The 16,893-nt window shown below is 42.1% G+C and overlaps 1 protein-coding gene across 1 annotated transcript in view; it reads left to right on the top strand.

Moving 5' to 3' along the window:
• Positions 1-1,243: 1,243 nt before the first annotated feature.
• The window catches only part of camk1da (calcium/calmodulin-dependent protein kinase 1Da), an 80,720-nt gene continuing 65,070 nt past the window's right edge, over positions 1,244-16,893 (top strand). Inside the window, exon 1 of the mRNA XM_033614871.2 lies at positions 1,244-1,593. Coding sequence (XP_033470762.2) covers positions 1,496-1,593 — 98 coding nt within the window. The 5' untranslated portion in view covers positions 1,244-1,495. The remainder of the gene's footprint in view (positions 1,594-16,893) is intronic.

Genomic DNA, 16,893 nt, shown 5'->3' with positions numbered 1-16,893 from the left:
GAGGAGACTGCGCCAATCAGGCCTTCATGGTCAAATAGCTGCTAGGAAACCACTGCTAGGGAGAGGCAACAAGCAGAAGAGATTTGTTTGGGCCAAGAAACACAAGGAATGGACATTAGACCAGTGGAAATCTGTGCTTTGGTCTGATGAGTCCAAATTTGAGATCTTTGGTTCCAACCGCCGTGTCTTTGTGAGACGCAGAAAAGGTGAACGGATGGATTCCACATGCCTGGTTCCCACTGTGAAGCATGGAGGAGGAGGTGTGATGGTGTGGGGGTGTTTTGCTGGTGACACTGTTGGGGATTTATTCAAAATTGAAGGCACACTCAACCAGCATGGCTACCACAGCATCCTGCAGCGACATGCCATCCCATCCGGTTTGCGTTTAGTTGGACCATCATTTATTTTTCAACAGGACAATGACCCCAAACACACCTCCAGGCTGTGTAAGGGCTATTTGACCAAGAAGGAGAGTGATGGAGTGCTGCGGCAGATGACCTGGCCTCCACAGTCACCGGACCTGAACCCAATCGAGATGGTTTGGGGTGAGCTGGACCGCAGAGTGAAGGCAAAGGGGCCAGCAAGTGCTAAACACCTCTGGGAACTCCTTCAAGACTGTTGGAAAACCATTTCAGGTGACTACCTCTTGAAGCTCATGGAGAGAATGCCAAGAGTGTGCAAAGCAGTAATCAGAGCAAAGGGTGGCTATTTTGAAGAAACTAGAATATAAAACATGTTTTCAGTTATTTCACCTTTTTTTTGTTAAGTACATAACTCCACATGTGTTCATTCATAGTTTTGATGCCTTCAGTGAGAATCTACAATGTAAATAGTCATGAAAATGAAGAAAACGCATTGAATGAGAAGGTGTGTCCAAACTTTTGGCCTGTACTGTATATTTTATTCATATTTACTGCATATCACCTAATAGTTGAGCCTACTTTTGGTTCCTTGCGTTGATTTCACTTTTTCTGCTGTTTATTTTTTTATTTTAATCAAATTGAAAAGCTTGTAGGAGAGTGTACAATGATGATGATGATATTGATTTCATGTCATTAGTCCTATTAACTGTAATTATAGTGTAATAATGACATACACACTTTAATATCACCCACTGAACATTTGAACTGCTATAAATGTGTTTATGCATCTACATTAATAAATAGGCATTTATTTTGAAAGTCCTGACAGGAAGTGCCGTTATCTCCTCGCTGCAATGACAGCTGCCATCCAGACGGCCGGAGAGGAGGAGGGGAGGAGGGAGAGAGAGAGAAGAAGAGGAGGAGGGAGGCAGCAGGGATACGGTAACCTGCAGGAGGACTCACATGGTCCTGCAGCAGAGGAGCACAGACCACCGGGACTCTCCAAACCTGTGTCACTCAGCTCGGCTTTATTAATATTTTTGTAGACACTCCTCCGTCTTTATTGTCCTTTGTGTCACATCCCTGCTCCCGCAGCCCAGTGTCGGTCGGACTTGCGCCGGTAAAGCAGCGCCATGGCTCGGGAGAACGGAGACACCGGCAGAGGAGCGACGTGGAAAAAACAAGTCGACGACATCAAGAAGATTTTTGATTTTAAAGAAGTCCTCGGCACGTGAGTTGACTAACTTCACCTCACATCTCCGTATATGATATTCCTGTGACATTCCCATTGGTGTTCAGTGTACATGTGGTTCTCCGTACTGATTTGTCAGTGACCTTAGTGCACTTAAGCAATGTTATAGTTTTCCACTGATATCACCATAGGGACTCAAAATGTGTCTCAGCACCAAGCTTACACACTTGGACTTGTTTTACTCATGTCTTCCTTTATCGTATCACTGTAGTAGAGGCTTGTCACCGCTGCATGTGTAATCTGTGGTTGCTCAGCAGGAGGGTTTATTGTGTTTGTTTTTCGAGATGACATCACTGGCTGTTTGTGTATAATGTATAATGTTTTAGTAATATTCCTGAACGGATCTGTTGTGCTTAGGGAAAGTACAGTCTTCCGGTTTACCAATAGCAAACGTGACTCGGTGACGACTGTTATCCATTAATTTAGCAATTTCAACCATTTAATCAACTTCTAGCAATTTTAATCATTTATCCTTTAACATTACATTTAGCTAACCATACCTAATTTACTACAACTCATTTCGTTACTTTTAGTCAGCATGTCAACTACTTCAATAATTTGTATATTAATGATTTTTAGCTATGTCGTCATTTAAGTTTCAGCTTAGCTATTAGCATACTTTTAGCTAGCTATTTGAACAATTTCTGAATTTTATTAGCTATTTCATTTAAAATTTGAGCTATTTCAATAATTTATCCATAAACGTTACATTTAGCTAATGTTACATAATGTATTTTAAGTCAGTATCTGTTACTTTTAGCCAGCATATCTACTTCACTAATTGAATGTTACCTATTAATTATTTTCAGCTAACGTTATGTCACCATTTAACAATTTGAGCTTATTAGCCTACTTTTATCTAACTATTTGAATGGTGTATTTTTTCCTAGCTGTTTCAACCATTCATAAAACTTTTAGCTATTTCTTTCTTTTTTTTAAAAAAAAAAAAAAACTTTTAGATATTTTAATTACTTATCCATTAACGTTGCATTTAGCTTAACGTTATCTAACTATGTTAACTAACTTCAACTCATTATCTGTTATTTTTAGCTAGCATGTTAAGTACTTATTATGTCACCATTTATTAATTTCATCTTAGCTATTAGCCTACTTGTAGCTAACTATAAGGGATGGGAATCACCAGAGGCCCCAAGATACGATATTATCATGATATTTATATTTTTGTGATTTTTTTCCCCAACCCCTACTAACTATTGGAGCAATATACTTATTATTTTTAGCCAACTACTAACCATTTATCCAAATTCATTTTTCCAGACTTTGACTGACCAATATCTGTATGGATGTGTATTTTCTAATCAAATGGTATTTATTTATTTAACAAATAATTTTTATCATATTTATATAAATTAACATCAGTTTCCATACAAACTCCTTGCAGTACTATTCATGGTGGATGTTAATATGTTTAAGTTTAAGTTCATAGAGACCCTGATAGCATTTCTTTTGATCTCTAAGGCTTTGACTAATAGTGTTCCTATGATTTAATGTAGTCTGTTATACTCTATGTGGTGTTTACATAGAAACTTGGACTATGGCTTAGGATGGCTGTGGTGCTTAGAAATGACATTATAGTGATACCGTGGTTCGGCACATTCTGTCATATTCCTGGAGGTGATGTTCTTGTTGATGACAGCAAGGCTTTAACAGACCGCAGGAATTTCGGTCTCTCAGCAGTAGTAACAGTGTCATCATTACACTCACAGTCTTTCTCTTTCACCTGAGGCATGAAGGAAATTTTACTCTCCAGCTCCATGGTAGGAAATCTCTTCTTCCTCTTCCTTGTTCCATCTTTCCATCCGCTTCCTTCACCTCATTCAAACAGCAACAGAATACAGGTTGGCGCCCCCGACATCTCTGACAGCTATTCCCTGTGAGCGTCTGTCTGCCCATTCTGTATTTCCTGCTGTGAGGAATGAGCTCCTGCGGCTGTTTGGACGGCAGCCTGAAGGGGGACACACAGGGCTGATGCAGATTGGGATTAACTGCGCAAGGATTAGGAAAAGTTCCCCTGAATAGAAGGAAGTTCAATCATGTTGTGTAATGACTGAATGAGGATGGACAGCTAGCTGGCTGGAGTTTGTTACTCCGAATCACCTTTAATTTGGACCGGATGTGAAAAACACTGAGAGAGAGAGAGAGAGAGACACACACACACACACACACACACACTTAGGACACAGACCGGCACAGGACTCAATGATCCGAGTCAGCCATGTTGTAGCCACATATTAACCAGAGCTGCTGACGGATCGTTGAACCTGATGCATCAGCAGAAAGAGGAAAGGAGGAGTGTGTGTGTGTGTGTGTGTGAGTGAGACGGAGAAGTGATTTGTGATTAGCATGGAAAAGCAGGATGAAGGAGAGGAGAAAGAAGAGGAATAATCGGTGGTTGTGACTCAATCGGAAACAGATTAGAGTTTTTATGATGAAGTGAACAGAGTAGGGATGAAAGCAGCAGCCTGGAACCAAACAAAAATTACTTGTTGTCCAAAAATGTGCCATCCGATTGGATGACCAGCCAAAGACACATTGTCAGCAGTAACAGGGAAACTAATAGAAATACTAATTTGAACGTTTGCATTCACCAGCAGCAGCGTTGAGTACAGGTGCACCAGCACATGTGGGAATACTAAAGCTGTAGTGTTACTGCAGCGTTGAATGTTTTCTGCGTCAGCGTTTCTGAGCTGCATCTGTACTGACAGGATGTGATGTCACAGGTCTGACACTGGTCCCATCATATTTTGTCTCCTCACACTGAATCACCCTTGCATACACTGGCCAGTCTGTGTGTGCATGTGTGTGCACATAAATGCCTCCTCTGTTCTCGGTCTAATGGCCTTCCTCAGTGTATGACATACCATTTTATTGTCCCCTAATACTGGATTAATTTTGCCAGTATCAGCTTGTATTGCAAGGTGTGTGTGTTTGTGTGTGTGTGTGCATGTACATGAGGCACTCCTTGGTGTCTTATTACCCTCCCCTGGTGTGTACGTTGTGTGTGTCCCTGTCACTCACTATTCAATAATTCAATACCAACAGGAGTGTGCTCTTTGTGCTTGTGTGTGTGCGTGCATGCGTGTTTATGAGTCTCACGTAGGCCACAGCTCTCAGTAGGAAGGATCACACTAAGAACAAGTGCAGAATACAGACAAAAACAAAGAAAAAGAAAGAAGGCCAAAGAGAACCAGTATGGGTGAGTTCTTTTGTCAGTTAAAGCATTTTTCCACATGCTTATACACAATTGGATTTGCCTCATGTTTTAGACTCTTAAAGGGACAGTTCACCCCAAAATCAAATTTCCATATTTTTCCTTATCCCTATAATGCTGTGTATCAGTCAAGACTGTTTTGCTGTGAGTTGCCCACTTGGCAACTCACAGCAAAACAGTCTTGACTGATACATATCAGCCGAAGAGATGTCTGCCTTCTCTACAATATAATGGAACGAGATGACACTCGGCTTGCGCTGCTCAAAGCGCCAAAAAAATCATACATCTGGAAAACTCAACAGCAATGTCTCTTTCCAGAAATCATGACCCGGTTTGTCATGATAATCCACAGACCTTGTTGTGAGCAGTTTGTGAGCTTGTTTGTTTGACTCAGCACCTTGTTGCTCCGCTATTGCTCTTCCTGTTTAGCCTGAGACTACTACTTCAGGAGGGTTAGCGCCGCACTGGTGACAGTTGGTGAGAGTCTGCACACACACTAGTTCAGTCATCGGCATCGCAGTCTCGTAAGACCATAGATTTCTTGTGCCTGGTAGTTAGGTTTGGACACAGCGTCTTCTGTGGCTGTGAAGGCCAATCCGGGAGTGGCAGACCCGGCCACAGATGTCACAACTGTAGGCCGGATTCTGTGATGTTGAGGACGTGATGGTGACTTGCTGCTTTCTCAACTTTCTTTTTGTTTCTCTTTGTTGAGACAAGGTTGTTTCATGGGTCTGCAGTCTGGTGCGGAGTGCCTGCTGCCATAAGCCTCTTTCACACAGAGTGCGATTTTTGCGGCGCCCACTGCGGGGTAGGGCGCAGAGCAAGTGGAGAGCAAGGCGCGCATCCTTATACCGAAGCAGAGGGCGGCCAATTGGCCTTTTGCCAGATGTTAGCTCTGCGTACAGTATGTCTTTTGGCATGAGACCATCGTGCATCTGGCGGACACGGCCCAGCCAGCGGAGACGTCTTTGCCTCAGAAGAGAGAACATTGTTACAGGGGTTACTATTAGCATCACAGAGCAAACATTACCTAGCCTATTAGTTATTGAAGGGACAGAGTTCAGCTGTTTTGCTGTTGGTGTGAGTTTGTTGGGACTGTTAATTGGCTTGGTGTTAGATGTTAGCTGCTGCGTTAGCTCATGCTCACTGTTCACACTTTGAACTGACTGGGAGGAGGGTAGCTTGGAGGTGGCCCTTTGTGTTGTGTAACGTGGAAGAAGATGAAAGTCACTTGAAATGCCCATCCCTAGGAACTGCAACTCCCAACCGGATCACCGTGCAGAGGGCAGTTTGTATCTACTCATGGGCAAGGGGCTTGTTGTCCTGACAGCATGAGATGTAAATATTAATGGTGTCCTCCTCAGCTGAGCTTTATTGTTACTAGCTCAGTGGTGCTAGGTGAGCTAGCAGTAGATGCATGCTTCATTCTGTGTGGTGATATGGTTGGCAGGTGTAGTTTAGTAAAAGAAAGTAGTTCCTACATGACACTGCTCACAGCAAGCTCTGTGGATTATCTTGAGTAACAGGGCCATGATTCCTGAAGAGAGACAGTTAAAGGTCTTTCCAAGTAGCTCTACAGAAAGACAAAGTGCAAAGTGTGTGAGCGAGATAGATACATAAAGTAAAGTGGTGGCCGTGATGGTGGTGCATTGTGGGAACGTCACTGTGCCATCTAGGGCACGCTGCCCTTAATTGATGCTCTACTTCCCTGCTGCTGGCACTGTTCTCTCCACTGTTTCTGGGACTGCAAAGCCCCCCCCCCCCCCCCCCCTCCCTGTCTCTCTATATCTCCCTCTATATGTCTAAAGCTCTGTTAGACACCATCCTGTGTGAAACTCCAACAAGCTTTTCTTTCTTTGACTTCTTTTGCACAGTAGAGTGAAGACATGATGCAGATTTTAAAGTTTCCATTGTTTTATCCCTGTTATAAATAGCCTCTTATAAATAGAACAAAAGATGATTGTTTGTTATGTGACAAACCCAGCTTCATCAGTAGACTGTTAGCCCACGTTTTTAACAGCGTGTGTGTGTGAGTATGTGCTTGTTAGATACACTTGCATATGTGTACGTGCGTGTGTGTTTCTAAGTTTGTGCATGCATACACACTCACAAATTCTACCACACTAGAGTGAAATTCGAATACTTGCAGTATGTCGGCAGGCTTGTCCTCTGTTCATCAATCCATCTGTTCAACCCTCTCCTTTTTTTCTGCCAGCCTTTCTTCTGTTGAGCCTCAGGCTGTGATTGGTTGTTGTTGTTCCTTGCTGTTTGTTGTTGCTGCTGCTTATGACTGCGTTGGTGCAATGAGGCAGTTGTTCTTGTCGTTGATGGCATTGTTAATGTCATCAGTCATTATGTTGGATTATTGATGTGGCTGAAATTATCAGTGTTATTTGTTATTGTGATGAATCGCTGATGACGTTTTTGGCATTGTTGATTCTGCTGATGCAAGTCAACAATCATACTGTTGCTCATATTAGTCTCTATTGTTGACAATAACAAGATAGGTGATGATAAGGTGTTGATGACGTTAGTGGATTTGATCGACAGTGAATTGTTTTGTTTTTTTGGTGCTATTAATGTTTGGATGTTGATCTTGATGATAATTATGTTGCCTTTCTGTTGATTTTATTGTGGCAGCTGTGGATGAATATATTAATAATGCCATTAATGTTCTGGAATTTTGTTGATAATAAGCATAGCATGTTCATGTAGATGTCTTGATGCTGTTTGTGATGCTGATATTAATGAAAGGGCCTTTTTAACAAAACAGTCCTTACTCAAGATCCACTTACTAGTTTTTCCTTGCAGCTTTCAACCTCATGTCACAGTCTTTATCAGCAGACGGAGTTGTTATGGAAATGGATATGGAATTCCTATCACATGATAACAGGTGGTTGTTTGCCATCGTCAACAATAAGTGCGCCATCTCTGTGACAGTTTTGAACATGCCATCCACTGGTGAAGAATGTGTGATGCAGTTGAAAGCTCTGAGGGAAAACGGTAGAAGTAGATCTTTAGTTAGGATTATTTTTCTCATTACTACTTTCAAAGTCAGGAATGAACTTCCACACTCAACTTGGGCCTTAATGAGATAGTTTGGGTTGGATGATATGATGTGTGTGACAGTAGAAATATATCCACTGGTAGAGATTTGGCAATATGGTGACTACCGCAGGAGCTTTCAGGGCAGGCGTAGCAAATTAGGAATGGGTTCTCGCATGATCTCACAAGCTGCGTCCAGCTGCGTGACAAGGTTACGTAATTCGGGCGGACATCGGGGAGGATAGTGAAATTTTAAATATAGAAACCAGTAACATTTTATCTTATTGTTCTCAGAAATGTTAAAACTTCCATTTTAAAGAATTTTTGTTTCACTGTTTTGAATCTTTTGTTTTTAGCGCAAGTGTTGTCTCCTGTAAGGCAGATGTTTTTGTTTGTATGGAAAATGTGATGAAGTACAGTATGGTTTAGGGATGTCCCGATCCAGCTTTTTCACTTCCGATCCAATACTGATATTACAGCCTTAAGTTTTGGCCGATACCGATACTGATCCGATCCAAGCGCTTATTATACATATTCACTTATTTTGTTGTCAGTCATGTTAGAAAAGGTTTGATCAAGCGATATTACTCTAACAAGAACAACTTAATCGGGTTAGTTAGAATGATCCACAACAGTTGGTATGAGAAACTGACCCGTTTATTGTTAACAGGGTTAAATAAACAAACTTTAAATTTGAACTTTAACATTAAATAAAAAATATAGCTGGTTTGCTTTGGCTGCTTCGGCCCCTTAATAAATAGAAAATAAATCAACACAAGAAATCTTTAAAATGTCTAACATTGAAATTAAAATAGCAGCAAGACTCCACACACTTGTGCTTTGGCCCCCTAATAAATAAAAAATAGATTAACACCACAAGACATTGTTGACATTTAACAAACAATGCAGCCTTTCCTTTTAAGTTATTTTTGTAGTGTCAGTGCCAGCCTGGTGCTGCTGTTTCCTGTGTGTGTGCATGCTGGCCTGGTGGATTGATAGTAAGTGCTGGAGCGGATCACTGGAATGGACTGCTTGAATCGAGGAGTGCTGGGCTGGCCGGAAAACCTGGATCAGAGTCCATGAAAAACTGGATCGGAGTTCTTGCATTGGCATTTTTCCATGCAGTCCGATCCGATGCTGATGCACGTTTTTTGCTAATATCGGCAACCGATACCATTTCACGACTGAATTTACAGAACAATTACTGTATTGAGATATGTACTGTTGGCATGATATAACAGCACATATACCAGGATGGAGGATTTTGGCCATATTGCTCACCGCCAGGGGTCAGATGATGAGATATGTTATCAATAGAGGTGTAACGATACATTGATCTGGATCTGTATATTGATTTAATGATAAACAGTCCAATATCATCGATGCTAAGTGAAAACATTGATACATATCGCCATCTTTAATTTACACCTTTATTTTAAAATTCCCATGGCGTGTCTTTGCACCATTTCTGTCCAAGCACCCCTCCTTCCTAAACATTCAAACAGAGCCAGCAGCCTAGTGCCATGCAGATAATGCTTAGCAGCCAAGACAAAGACAATCAGGATATTGATTGGAATTGTCTCACATTGATCACAGGCCCTTGAATTGAATAAAATCGAAATCATATTGCAGCAGACTTGTTGTATTGTTGTCCAAACAGTTGATATAATATTGTATCATAATGACCCTCTTACACCCCGAGTTGTAAATAAGCATTTCAGCCAGATTTATATCAGGGAAAAACTCAAAGTAAATACACCCACAGTGTTGCCAACTCTTTTCCAATGAAAGTAGCCAGCACTATCTCGCTGAAGTCGCTGACGTCTCCAGTTTATATCATACGCTCATTTGCATATTGGTGATGTCATTACGTATTAATGGTAGCATTAAAACTTCCACTAGAAAAGTCCTTAACAAGACATTTGAATAGCATGAGAGCTATAGTGCCTATTTTATAGTTCAACACTTTCTCGTGCTTCCAATTCAGAGAGTGAGAGCATCAACGCAACCACAGACACTCACAACCATTTAACTCCTGTGGCTAATGGCGTCTTCTCTCTTTCTGCCTGCTCCACACCTATTGCATACGGCAAGAAGAGAGAGGAGGAGAAACCTCAGGCTAATGGTGGAAGAGTTGTTGACTGCTATAACTATTAGCAGCATGCATAGGAATGAATTATGTTATAATTTATTCCTCTCTTTTTTCCTGATGGTCTGTATAAGTTGCTGAATTTGCCACAAGCCACTTTTTAGAAATTAAGTCGCTAAGAGGCTTTGAAATATCGCTAAATCTAGCCAGAAAGTTGGTAACACTGCACACTTTGTTATAGCCATCTCCCCGCATTTCCGACCTTTAACATGGTGAGTGAAATGTTAATATTACCCTTATGAATTATAGCCAGAACTAGACTGATCTTTTAATGGTATTGCTGTTATTGTTGCTTTGTTGATGACTCTGTTGCTGATGCTCATTATTAATCATTGTTGACACTGATACTTTAGGCTGTCTTCTAGTTATAGATGAGTGGAGGATTTAAACACAGATTAAAACTGAATATGCTGATCTCAGTTTGGCATCTCAGTGCTACCAAATTTGAGCTACAATCATGTCACACACCCCGCACACACACACACACATGTGCACACACACACACACACACTGAGCAGGACATTTAAAAGCAGCAGAAGGGAAAAGTCACTTTTTCCTTTTCGTACATGCAGCAATTAAAACACTTGCTTCTGCCAGCTGTCAGGACTTTCCTCATCACCAAATGCATTTAATGTGAAAGTATTTGTGTGTGTGTGTGTGTGTGTGGAGGGGGAGGGGTACCATCCCATCTCTCTGCACAGATTGACACGTGTATCCAGACCTCTGAGTATTAATGATCATAAACTTTAGTCCATTATCGGATCAGCGCTCTATTTTAAGCCTCTCGGCGACCACATCCAGCTTATAATGGCCCGAGCTGAAAGCCTGTTGTCTCTGTGCTGCTCTGTCTGACAGCTGTGTGCACGCTGGTGTGTCACTGTCCATGTATGTAAACACATCATGTCACCATCTTCAAGTAGAAGTATGGAGAAAGTTAATGTGAGAACACAAGAACACAGACATTTATTTATTATTTTAGAAAATCCTTTTCTTAACAGTAACCTCATGCTGTACCATTAGTTGCACATAAAAGAGAGGCGTCAAAAACACTTCACACTTGTCTGGGGCAACTTGTCCTGATATCCCACTGTGACTCCATTTTTGTACGTTATTATAGTTATTAAATGACAGTTCTTTTAGGAAATACAGGTGAAGATGGAAATGTTGTGCTGAGAACACATACACCCACAAAAGACATTTCCCATCCTTTCTTTTATATGACCTGCAGACACAAATGAGGTACATGAACTACTCAGGAAGACAAACTAAATGCTGGTGCTTTTGTGGCAGCTTGGGAAACGGGACACTCAGTTGTAATACTTCAGTTTGTTTGTCCTGACTGCATTATCTGGTTTCAGGCCTGTTTCACAATCCTAAAGGGTCTCGACAACAACATCTGCTGTTCGAGAGGGGAATCAGGGCCACAGCCTGCTGGGGGACAAATGTTGCTTGTTTTGACGAAGTTAGCAGTTGGTGGGACGAACATATTTTGGTGATCAAGGACGACAGGGTGCCGGGGGTCATTAGCGTCTCAGGGGACGTGAGCAGTGTTTCTAACTGTCTTCCTGCAGGCTTTTGGCGTCTCGAAACAATATTAGAAAACAACAAAAGTTGTTGTTAGTTCTTGTGAGAGTTTGAATGGGATTCTGTGGGACGTTCAGGATGAAAGTGGCGAGCTAGCCCTCCAAGCCGATAAGGACGAATCAGAAATATGCAGCATTTTTTGCCGACACTAGATATCAGACAAAAGCCAGAGTTTGTTACTGTGAGCTGTAAATTCACCTTCACCACTTTTAAGCAGAAGGCAGAAGATAACGTTATCTTAGAGCCTGGCCAAGCAAAGCCTCTCTTCTTCTGGGCAGCTGCCTCAATCTTAGGTGACACAAAAAAAACATTTCCAGGGCCTTTACTGCACAACATTTATACATAATTAATCCTGGTTTGAAAACATTACTAGTTTCTAATTAGCTGCTTTTGGGAAATACAATAGCCAGGGAATCTGAAGATAGGTCATGTCCTCTTTATTGTTTCTGGGAACTGAGGAGATTCAGTGACCTGAGTGTTTTCTGGCACTGTGGAGAGGCTTTGAAACAGCTTTTAGACCATCATGTATCATAAAATCAGCAGTAAATATAATTGAAAGAATTCATTTAAAAAGGATGTTTTTAAATACTAACAGTATTTTTGGTGGCTAGTCAAATATGTCTTTGGTGGGTTGTGTTGTGCTGGAGGAAACTAGACTTATCATGACCTCAGCATTTCTGAAATCCTGGCTACAGCCCTGTAAACCAATCTTGCAAGGAACCACCACTGTTTATTCTGGTGAAAGAAAAAATAGACAGTTGGAGATAAGCAGCCAGGTAACCCTAAAAGAAAAAGAATATCTTCCTTGAGCAAGGCACTGAAACAATGACTGCTCAGCCTGTGGTTGGATTTGAAATGTCACTGTGAGGCAGAATGTTGCTGAAACAGAGCAGACCCTGTTTACTGGATAAATGAAGAGTTAGTACGTGTTGTGGTTACTGTCAGGGAAATGCTTTCAGACTGCAGTGTGTGTTGGAATTATGTCACTTGTAGTTTCACCACAAGCTTCCATACATTTATATCATATTAGAATCACCAGGAAGCACTTTTTTTCAGAGCAGCCAAATGCCCTCATAACAGTGATTAGCTTAAGTGTCACACTATATAACACATGTGGGCTATGGATCAATGCTTAATTCATTCTCAGATTTCCCATAATCCATTTCATCACAGCAGAAGCACAGCTTCATATTCCAACTACACAAAATGTTTGAGGCAGTTAATAGAAAAGTTTTTGTGTACTCGATATCCACAGAGAGAAAGGAAAGATGTTTATTTATTTCACAATGTGTAAGTTCAATATTTTTCATACTTCTTTAAAAGAGCTTCAACAGTAAACTCAATGGCTGTGATACCAGCTTAACTGCTGACAGATTTTCATCCTCTACCTGAACAGAAAGGCAAGTCAGAAAGCAGCTTAGCATATTTTCCCTCGAGGCTCTGCTGCTTCTGACAGTGGCAGTGCAAAATATTACAAAATACCAGAGCAGAGGAGGAGGAGGAAGAAGACGAAGAAGAAGAGATAACAGAGTGGAAATGAGGAATTGTAATGAAAAGCAATGAGGGTGGGAAATGGAAGCACATATAAGCCTAAGGGGGTGGCCTCAGGGGCCCCTACGGGTGTCCTGCTCCACTGCTACAGGATAAATATGTTGGAAGTGATCTTTTCAGTCAGCCTTCCTCTCCTTCCACCATCTGCTGTCACCAGAAACTCTGAAAGCTTTTGCTTTGAAAGAACAGCACTCCCGTCTTATTCTGTGCCGTTAGATTTCACTCCAAACACAACCCCTTGTAAAATGGAGAGCAGAAGCTGATGATTTTGATCATGATGAATTAATGGTGAACTGTCGCAGTGTTAGGGTCACATGAGAAATGGCTGCCCAGTCGAGGGAGAGGATGTGGGGCACTGTTCAGAACCCAGAATGAATCATCAACCAGACTGTCTCAGTCTGGGGTCTGTCTCTGCTCTAAGCTTCCCTCTCTCTGCTCATCTCCTCCTTGAGACTGCAGCCAGCAAGAGAACAGGTTGCACAGCTGCGATTGAATTTCAGAGTGAGACAGTAAAACTTTGCAAAACAGATAAATTCGTCCCAGATGTGGTGGTGAATAAAAATGTGTGTTACTGTTGACCTCTGGCGATCACCATAATGCTTTTAGCCACATTAACAGGACACAAGTATATCTCCAGGAGCCATATATAAGTTTGATCTTGTTGACCGTGATGTATATGAGGGTTCCCTGGCAGATAAGATTCAGACTGCTATCAGTGAACAGGCATGTAAGTACATGTTTGAATGTACTGTTTATGCGTCAGTGTGTCTTGTGATTTACAAGTGCACCATCTCTGGGTGTTCTGCCAACTTAAACTGCAAATGTACTCAACAAGTGTTCCTACATAACGATATATGCTCCTGACCCAGTACCAGAACAAACAAAAACAGTGCCAGCTAATTCAGAATGACCTGTTTCATTCCACAGTCATACCCAGAAGTCTGTGTGGAGAGTGTTATCAAACCATTCCCAAAATGCTGTTCAAAAGTAGCCAGACATGGTGTGAAAATGTTGCATTCAGTCGGTTTTACAGCTCTGCATCAGCAAAGAACACTACCACTGTATGTGTTGTGTCTTGGTTGACATTGACCTTCAACAATGTATCATATTGTAGGGACCTGAGGCATTTCCGTCACTTAGGCATTCAGAAAATGTGTTGCGGAAAAAAATAATTCACTTTGGGGAAGGCATGCCTTCTTTGCAACTCATCAAGAGAAAAAAAATCAGTTTTACAGATTACTCTGATAGGGTAAAGTCTGATTTACACTAAAGTCAATGCAACTCATGTTCACTTAAAGATGGTGCCGAAAGTCTTCCTCCCTCATGACCCGGAGTAGCCTCCTCTAAAGTCAATGCAACTTATGTTCGCTTTAAGATGGTGCCGAAAGTCTTCCTCCCTCATGACCCGGAGTAGCCTCCTCTAAAGTCAAGACAACTTATGTTCACTTAAAGATTGTGCCAAAAGTCTTCCTCCCTCATGACCAGGAGCAGCCCCCTCTAAAGTCAATGCAACTCATGTTCACTTAAAGATGGTGCCGACAGTCTTCCTCTCTCGCGACCAGGAGAAACTTCTTCTAAAGTCAATGCAACTCATGTTCACTTAAAGATGGTGCCGAAAGTCTTCCTCCCTCATGACCCGGAGTAGGCTCCTCTAACGTCAATGCAACTTACATTCGCTTAAAGATGGTGCCGAAAGTCTTCCTCCCTCATGACCCGGAGTAGCCTCCTCTAAAGTCAGTGCAACTTAGGTATGTTCGCTTTAAGATGGGCCGAAAGTCTTCCTCCCTCATGACCAGGAGTAGCTTCCCCTAAAGTCAATGCAACTTATGTTCACTTAAAGATGGTGCTGAAAGTCTTCCTTCCTCATGACCAGGAGCAGCCTCCCTTAAAGTCAATACAACTCATGTTCACTCTAAGATGGTGCCGAAAGTCTTCCTCCCTCATGACCAGGGGTAGCCTCCTCTAAAGTCAATGCAACTCATGTTCACTTAAAGATTGTGCTGACAATCTTTCTCCCTCATGACCAGGAGAAACCTCCTCTAAAGTCAATGCAACTCATGTTCACTTAAAGATGGTGCTGACAGTCTTCCTCCCTCGTGACCAGGAGAAACTTCTTCTAAAGTCAATGCAACTCATGTTCACTTAAAGATGGTGCCGAAAGTCTTCCTCCCTCATGACCCGGAGTAGCCTCCTCTAAAGTCAATGCAACTTATGTTCGCTTTAAGATGGTGCCGAAAGTCTTCCTCCCTCATGACCCGGAGTAGCCTCCTCTAAAGTCAAGACAACTTATGTTCACTTAAAGATTGTGCCAAAAGTCTTCCTCCCTCATGACCAGGAGCAGCCCCCTCTAAAGTCAATGCAACTCATGTTCACTTAAAGATGGTGCCGACAGTCTTCCTCTCTCGCGACCAGGAGAAACTTCTTCTAAAGTCAATGCAACTCATGTTCACTTAAAGATGGTGCCGAAAGTCTTCCTCCCTCATGACCCGGAGTAGGCTCCTCTAACGTCAATGCAACTTACATTCGCTTAAAGATGGTGGCGAAAGTCTTCCTCCCTCATGACCCGGAGTAGCCTCCTCTAAAGTCAGTGCAACTTAGGTATGTTCGCTTTAAGATGGGCCGAAAGTCTTCCTCCCTCATGACCAGGAGTAGCTTCCCCTAAAGTCAATGCAACTTATGTTCACTTAAAGATGGTGCTGAAAGTCTTCCTTCCTCATGACCAGGAGCAGCCTCCCTTAAAGTCAATACAACTCATGTTCACTCTAAGATGGTGCCGAAAGTCTTCCTCCCTCATGACCAGGGGTAGCCTCCTCTAAAGTCAATGCAACTCATGTTCACTTAAAGATTGTGCTGACAATCTTTCTCCCTCATGACCAGGAGAAACCTCCTCTAAAGTCAATGCAACTCATGTTCACTTAAAGATGGTGCTGACAGTCTTCCTCCCTCGTGACCAGGAGAAACTTCTTCTAAAGTCAATGCAACTCATGTTCACTTAAAGATGGTGCCGAAAGTCTTCCTCCCTCATGACCCGGAGTAGCCTCCTCTAAAGTCAATGCAACTTATGTTCGCTTTAAGATGGTGCCGAAAGTCTTCCTCCCTCATGACCCGGAGTAGCCTCCTCTAAAGTCAAGACAACTTATGTTCACTTAAAGATTGTGCTGAAAGTCTTCCTCCCTCATGACCAGGAGTAGCCTCCTCTAAAGTCAATGCAACTCATGTTCACTCAAAGATGGTGCCGAAAGTCTTCCAACCTCATGACCAGAAGTAGCCTCCTCTAAAGTCAATGCAGCTCATGTTCACTTTAAGATGGTGCTGAAAGTCTTCCTCCTTCATGACCAGGAGTAGCCTGAGAAGCAGACGAATCTGCAAGCTCATGTTTTATTTGCTCATACAGATACATCGGGTCTCCCTTCTGTTCAGACAGATTTCCAGCCAGCCTGGCCTGGGTCTTTCCAATCATAACCTTTTAGCTAATATAGGGCGTGTTTCAAATGGTGGTTGACAACTTCTGGAGCCGTTGCACTTTACACAGAATACATGATGATGTAGTTTTTTGCGGGCACATCTTGGCGCAGTGGACAGGACAAGCATAAACCTGGCTTAGGAAGGAATGCAGTTGAGGCATTTTCAAAAACATCCAAGATGGCTGCTGCTGATGTTGCACTTTCTGTTGGAGTACTATTTTCAAATGCGAAAGACAAACACAGCAACACTCTCT

This window comes from Epinephelus lanceolatus, chromosome 23 (genome assembly GCF_041903045.1).
Source record: "Epinephelus lanceolatus isolate andai-2023 chromosome 23, ASM4190304v1, whole genome shotgun sequence".
NCBI lineage: Eukaryota > Metazoa > Chordata > Actinopteri > Perciformes > Serranidae > Epinephelus > Epinephelus lanceolatus.
Note: the sequence above shows the minus strand (reverse complement) of the source record. Positions and strands in the feature narration are given on the sequence as shown.